Consider the following 7,662-nt stretch of genomic DNA (forward strand, 5'->3'; position numbering starts at 1 on the left):
AACGAAAAAAAACCATGCGCTAGAGTACAAGTGAAATTAGACAGTATGCATATCCTCACATTTAAAGAAGGGCTCGGCAGATGAAGGAAATCAAGAGGGAGTCTTTGTTGGTAACTTTTTAACAATAGATAGAGTAATAGATGAAAAATGAATAAATAAAAGTGCAAGGGAAAGGTTGGATGACTAACAAAGCTGATCTAGTGTCATGCAGAAGAGCGAAGGAAAGGTTACTGGCGAGGAGGGTCTTCGGGAGAGGTTGAATGGTCAGAAGACGAGGAAGGATGAGGGGACTGAGGCGGGACGAGTAGATTGGAATGCGGACGATGATTGAGGCCGAGTTGGTGGTCGTCGAGATCGAGATAGCGAGCGACACGATGGATCTGTCTGACGAAGAAGAGAAGCAAGGCGCGGAGGATAGCGCGAAGAAGGGACCCGAGGGAGGCGGCGAGGGAGGTAATGAGTCTTGAAAGACCGGCAACAACGACCAACTCGATGAACTCGGCCACCTGCAGACTCGGGTCCCGTTCGATTGTCGAGATTACCTCCTCAGCCATGGCGACCACCAGCTTCGCGTCTGCCGACTCGGCCCCCCGCTCCTCTTTGTCCTGCTCCTGCTCTGCGTATTGGCCCCCGGCCACAATTGCGCCCGCCTTGCGTTTCTCTTTCTTGAGGAGCTTGTTTGGCTGTTCTGGCTCCTCGGCAACAGGGTCTTTCGGTGGGAGACGACGCGAAGGATCATCCCGACAAGAGGAGGCACGATGCAGGCCGGCTTGCTTGGTTAACTCGTCGACGTGGTGTTCCATCATCCGGCGCTTGTTGGAGACCTCGTGCCGGCGTTGACGCAGGACCTCTCCGGAGCTGGTAAGCTGCTTGAACAGCTCCCAAGTCTGGGGGTCAACCTTATCCCAGCTAAATGCGCGGGACGAAACCGACAGTTGGTGTTGCTGATAGTGATGATGGAACGCATCCCCTGGCGGGTGCCGTTGGTGGTGGTGCTCAGGACTAGTGGCTGAAAAAGTTGTCGAGTGGCTGGGCATGAGCGGGTCCGCGGGCAAGAAAGAAAGCAGCTCAGTCGCCATCTTGTTCTGCTCCACATAACCTTCCAGTCGGTCCTTGACCTCTCGAGACTTGATCTCGGCTTCCTTTGCGGTCGAATCATACTGCTCTTCAAGCACCTAGTAGGCGACAGGAGAAAGTCAAGTTCCTGTCTGATTTGCTCAGTTGAGTAGGAATGCATCAATGCATTGTTCACCTTGAAAGCCTCCAGCACCAATCTCTGTTCTTGCTCCATCTTTTTCAGCAGTCGATACTTCCAAACCAGCTGGACCTCCAAGTTCTGCTTCCTTCTGTTTTGAGAACAAAGCGAAAACAGCAATAAAAAATTCCCATGTTGAGTCTCTTTCATCGGGCGTCTGGCAATGTAACAACAAACAACTGGGACTCAACATGGAGTGTCTGACAGGAAAGAGGTTGTAATCCTGAGGGATCTGGATAGTATGGCGACGTTTGGCAAATGCCATCCTGCAGACAGATTGTGACCTGGATTTGGGGAAGACGGCCTCGTAATTATAGACGGTGTCCCTTCGATCGGCTGGGCCGTTGATCTCGTCGTCAGAGTTTTTGACAAACGAGATCTCCGGCTCTTCGTCGTCGCATTTGAAAAGTCCGATATGGTCTGTCTGGGCTCGACTGTAACGCACCCGGCTATTTGATTCCACAAGACGGAAAAATTTCAACAAGCCGGTTCGAGTCAAGATGTAATGGTCGTTGTAATACCTCATGTGATGGTTGTCCAGCGGTGGAAACTCGTCTCGAGAAAGCTCGAGTGAATCCAGTCTCGAAAGGCCGGGCTGAGAAATGTAGCCCTCACTACCGGCATCACTCGAATTACCGGGACCAGAACTTCCTGCTAGAGGTCAAACAATGTTTAGAAGATCCAGAGTAGGTTGGCCAAAGATAGAGGAGAGACTGACCCTTCTTGAAGGCCCTGAATCGCCTGGATTTCTCACGCCGCTCCTCAGTGACGACTTCTCTGCAGCCCAATCGTAAAGAGTGATGGAGAATCAGCAGATACACATAAACAAAGGTCAAAGCAGAGAAAGAGCTGACGACGAGTCGAGTGGCGGTCCAAATTCGGCATGAGATGCGGCAGACAGGTTGGGGGTGGCGGCGTTCCGCGGCAACGAGATGCGTTCGGTGAGACTAAGGCGGGGGGTGAATTGTGTTAGTTGTGAGAGTCGGACGAGGACATATTAAGATGAAAAGGGACGAAACTCAGTGATGGCATCGACCACCTTTCCAGCATGATAGATCCCAGCGCCGACGCTCCTGCCGGCGCTGGCAACGCCCTTGACGAATGGTTTGAGGAAAGTCTTGCTGCCTCCGGCGACGGGAGAGTGCTCGATGGGTGGCTCGTGGCAGTCGTCGTCCGGTGGAGACATGGTGGTGAGCCAGAGCCAACCACGAGGGAACATGGCTCGGCAAGGACATGGCCGACCCGTTGGACAGTGAGCCGGCCCGCCCAGGAGCCCTCTCACAGCCGCGGGCGGACGGTGGGCCGGCCCGCAATAACCCGCAAGCCCAGGCCTGCGAAGCTTCCGCCGTCGCGTCGAGAATACACGGCAGCGCCGGGACGCACAAGCTGATAGCATGCCGCCCTATGCCGCCGCGCCGCCTTCCGCCTGGATAGACCCGCCTCACTCTGAAACGAGGCCTGCTGGAGTGGGATGTACCCTCAAACGAGGTGATACGCGCTGGGCACATGTTTGGACCTGAAGCAGGGCTCTCCAATTATGTCGCAAGACAAATGGGGTGGATGGAGGAATTCAGAGGAACTGGGGAGAAGCTTGGCCTACAAGACACTCAAGCTGCTTGGAGCACAACTGTTCTGCTTCTCCAGCCATTGTGAGACGTGAACTCCGCACCCTTTCCTTTGCCTCCCGCTCATTGCACGCCATGCTGTCGAAGCCCCAACGACTAGCCCCTCTCGTCTTGTGCTTCTTCCAAGCGACTCACTACCTAGCCAAGCCTGATTTCTGGCCATGGAACATTCGTCATAAGTTAGATCATGGAGCAGAAGAAGGTATTTTCAACCGGTTCCTCTTCTCCTGCTCGATATATTCAAAATGCGGAGATCACATGATTCACTGACATTATCGGCTCACTCCATAGCCCGGTCGACTCCCCCGCCATGGGAATTCAGTGATGAAGCGGACCAAGGGGAAGAAGGTTATATTTGCCTCCGTTTCCTATTCTCCTACATGATATGTCGTTCAAAATATACAAATCCCATGATTCACTGACATTGTCCCTCGAAATACGGAAACCAATCCCTTCCTAGCTTATCTGCTACATGCCATTCATAGTCCACACCACTGCAAAAAAAACTGTGTCAACTGTGAGCAGTTGACATGCGGCAACTCTGAGGAAGCTTGTGGTGTTACACCAGCCTTACTCAAGGTTTAACTCAACCCAAGCTTCAATGCACAGTCACTGTGCACCTTGCACAGTGACTGTGCCAAGAAAGGCACTTCTGCATTCATGTGGAGTTACAATGGCAGCTTGGCTTGAGTATCCTGCATGTCAACTGCAAGCAGTTGACCAAGTTATTTTTGCAGTGACACCCTGCCAGTTCTGGAAAAATTGGGCCCGGCGAATTAAGAATCTCTGATCCCCGACCAGCCGCACTCCCAGTCGCCCAAACACGTCAGTTAAATTTCTCACCAGGCACCTTGGCTCAGAAATCAAAACAAACTGTTTTTTCTTGGGATTAAATCTATCAGAGAAGGGGGTCGCGATCTCCCCGGCACGGATAAAAAGTATCAAGTTTCATGGCATCACTCTCTTTTCAACATTTCTACAATTCTGGAAATTGACCCTAGAAACACTGGATTAAATACCAGCCCAACAAGCAATGGATGATGAATTGGAATTCTTGCACGAAAACCTCTCAATTTTCAACACACAACTTCACAAAGAATGGGCCAGGTTCAGGAGAGATGATCCGCTCGGTTCGCATGGGGGGACCAATCGCCAAACGAATGAGCATTTACGGGACAAGCTTCCCGAACTATACGCAATTTGCCAGCTCATCAAGTTGTTCAAGCACACTGAAAGGCGGTTGGTGCTTGAACCCTACCTAAAAAAACCATGGTACAATCCTATGGAGCAATTCGTCAAAAGAGTTTCCGAGAGAATGAAGTTTGTATTCTGCCCGTTTGAATGTAACCATACATAGATCACGTAAAATTGAGATTTCCGGTTGATTGCAACCCCTTCCAGATCAAATAAGTCTTACAAATCCAAGGAGACAAGCGACACGAAGCCGATGAGAAAATTGAACACAAACGAGGCAAGACTGGACGCAGGATCAGAAAAAATTATCGCAGGGAGTTCTCCTGAACCAGGACAGCTGACAGGACATGTTTGTGATGCAGTCAAGGATATAAAGGACGCCGGATCAGATTATAAATTCCTCGAAGGGACTTCCCCAGAACCAGGAATACTGACAGGGGATGCTCTGGATGCGGTTATGGACATAGTTACATGGGATTGGCTCAAAAGCTTAAATGATATGTTGCATAAAGTCATGCCAATCAGAACGGCGTACGGGATGCTTCACTACGACAATAAGCGTCGGGAAGCTTTTGGGTTCCTTTACTTCCAGCAATTGGTATTCAAAACCGTTGAATTCCTTTACAAGTACGAAATGATCCCTCTGACACATCTGATTAAGGGTTTCTTAGCATTCGAGGGCACAGAAGAATTAGCTAAAATAAATTTCTATGCAACTAAAAAGATATTCCCGAAGTCCGCTCCTAAGTATTATCGCGACCTGTGGCACGTCAATACCAATTAAGAGCGCCCGCTGCTAGTCATTCAATTTTCTTTGTTAATACAGTTACAAAGTGATTCCCTGATTGTGCAAATGATCAATAAACCACAAAACTTGTTTGAATTTACATTTGAACCAATTTTCTATCCAACTAGGTGCCAAGGCTATGCCACTACAAAACCTAGGCCTCAGTCCAACTAGAACCTAACTTAACAAAGTCCCTCCTCTGCCGGGCTGAGTGCTGAGTAGAGTGCTGCCAAACACAGGGAGGGGCGTAGGACTAACTTTGGGGTGGTGGCACATACTAGAGCATCTTGGGAATATGTGGTTTTGTGCTTTTGGGATTGAAAATCCTTCCTTTGTCTGCAAGCCTCCAGAAATTATCCATAAGCCTCTCCTACAGAGAGCCCTCATAACAGGGTCCCCCGGAACTGCCGTTTGAGAGGCTTAGTTAAGCTAGCATTAGGCCTAAGTCTCTCCCTGGACCCTGAGGGAGGGGTGGCTTTGCCACCAGCCAAAATTACTCCACCCAAACTACGGAATCCAAATTCCTGCATGAGGAAGGACTATGATAAGTTAGAATTAGAACATGTCAAGATATGCAAAATACAAAGCCAACTGTCCATTGTGAATACACAGCAACAGTCCGATTCTCCCTAGGATGGCAAGTTGAGATGCAGTGAGATTTTGAATGTTTAGAGTTGAGACTAAACTCTAATCATTCAAAACCTAAAGGGGAGAAAATACTGGTAAGCTCAAATCTTCACTCTCAATCATTGGCAACACATCAAGTTCAACAAAAATGGATCAATTCTCTTTTATCTCTTTCACTTTTCTATAAAGTTTCAAGGATTACTTGTATTGCACTTGCTGTACCTGATTCATTAAAAACATATCCAACAATAAAAATTGAACTGTGGAATTGCAGATGTGTGCTAATTGTTCAGAGTTGTTGTGTCCTTGTCATGACATTCAGCATTCTATCAAATCATTTTTAGATGTGTGCTAAGTTGTTACAGTTGTTGTGTCATTGTTGTGATATTTGGGATTCTATGAAATCATCTTTGGGTGTTGTCCCTGAGTGGATTATAAAAGCCCCAAACCTCACAAACCCATAAATTTCATCATACTGTGATTAACTCCTTGCTCCAAGCCCCAAGTATATTTCAAACCACAACCAAAATTGCCAATCCCAAGCAACACTGGGAAGTTACGCTATCCAGGTTGCTTGGATGTTGTTTAGTTATCCAGTCCTACGTGGTGTGAAAAAAAAACATGAATAGAATCTGTGGGTGTCAAAAGAAAGCTTGAATTTTGCTTAACAAGATGAGCCCTAAGTTGTTCCAAGAAACTCCTATTTTTCATGTTGAAATATCATTTTTGTGATTAAAAATTAGTTATCTGGGTAACTTATATTAGGCTAGATAACTAATTTTTGATGACAAAGATGATATTTCAAAATCAAAAACATGAATTTCTTGGAAGAAATTAGTCCCCATCATGTTGAGAAACATTCAAGCTTTCTTGTGACACCCACAGATTCTATTTATGTTGTTTTTCACACCACGTAGGACTGGATAACTAAATGACATCCAAGCAACCTGGATAGCGTAACTTCCCAGTGTTGTCCCAAGGTATATTTCAAGGGAAGAGGGATCACAATGCAAATTTGAAGCCAGTTGTAATCTGTTTGTGTAAGAGATGTGAAGTTCTTCACTGGAGAGAGAGAGGAAAAGGCTTGTATGAGATAATTAGAGTCTCCAGAGTTCTGAATCCAGAAGTCCTTTTGCGTAAATGGGCAGCTAGCTCAGCATGAGAGATATGCAGTTCTCCTATGCATCTCAAAAGACAAACAGGGAACTACACATGGGCAATGGGACAGTTCACATTTGACCGTGACCACTGCTGGTTTCCTTACGTAGCACTGCTTGCTAGTTTCAGAGATTTATTAACTTCCCAGTCAAATTGACTTGAGCTTGTAAGTTGAAACCTAAAATGCTCTGCTGGTTTGAAATTTTCCTGTTGCTGTAGAATTTCAAATGTGAACCATCCTAATGGGGGGACAACCCTCTCATTTCAAAGCTCTTGAGCAATCTGCCAATGCCCTGGTGATGATGAGTGGATTCTGCAGTCATTGAAGTCTTGTTGCCCCCACCAATTATCGAACTTAGCATGCCACAAGTCCCTTGCCTGCCGGGGGGCGCGGTGCAAAGCGCCTTGCACAAAGTGCGACCTCCCGTCAGGGAGGGACTTGCATGGAATCCCTGATTCCTGGCGTGAGAGCCCCGCGTACAGCTCTTAGTTTTTGCAGGTGTCCAACTTTGTGCCCCCAAAAACCCCACTTCCCAAAAGAACTGACTCCCGCCCTGGATACCAGAGAAAGGCATGTTTCTCCTCTTTAATTTGGCGGAAGTCACAGGCTGAAAGCACTTGGTTCATGGCCTGGAGAGCAGTTTGAAAAAGGCCTCTTTTTGAGATGCATTCCTGCTGATGTAAGCAAGAATGCAGTATTCAACTGCCTTTCAATAGTTTGAAACAGATTTTGATACAAAGCCACATGTATTTACAAAAAAAAGTTCTCTCAATATGGTCCGCTTTTCTCGGTGTTTGAAAACTTCAAATGCAAGGATCAGGCCTTATATCAACAGCTACAAGGCCTAAATTGCATCAGAAGAAGCGCACTCCCAAGCACTTCTTAAGTCCTGAGGGGCAGCCTCAGCGGGCTGACGGTTGAGTTACAAAAAATGAAAAAGTGAAAAAAAGCCTGATACAGGCTGATATTCCTGGGGCTCTCAGGCCAGATACAGGTTTTTGCGGGTAAGCCTCTC

At 47.4% G+C, this 7,662-nt stretch overlaps 1 protein-coding gene across 1 annotated transcript; it reads right to left on the bottom strand.

The window, feature by feature from the left end:
* Positions 1-227: 227 nt before the first annotated feature.
* On the bottom strand, positions 228-2,441 carry PtA15_8A124 (uncharacterized protein; the record flags this gene model as incomplete). The annotated part of the gene is made up of 7 exons (XM_053171523.1): positions 228-1,175; positions 1,253-1,346; positions 1,447-1,704; positions 1,777-1,906; positions 1,974-2,032; positions 2,110-2,202; positions 2,275-2,441. The coding sequence occupies 7 exons, from the start codon at positions 2,439-2,441 to the stop codon at positions 228-230; spliced, it is 1,749 nt and encodes a 582-aa protein (XP_053022778.1).
* Between the last annotated feature and the right edge of the window lie 5,221 nt (positions 2,442-7,662).

Source organism: Puccinia triticina, chromosome 8A (assembly GCF_026914185.1).
Source record: "Puccinia triticina chromosome 8A, complete sequence".
NCBI classification, from domain to species: Eukaryota; Fungi; Basidiomycota; class Pucciniomycetes; order Pucciniales; family Pucciniaceae; genus Puccinia; species Puccinia triticina.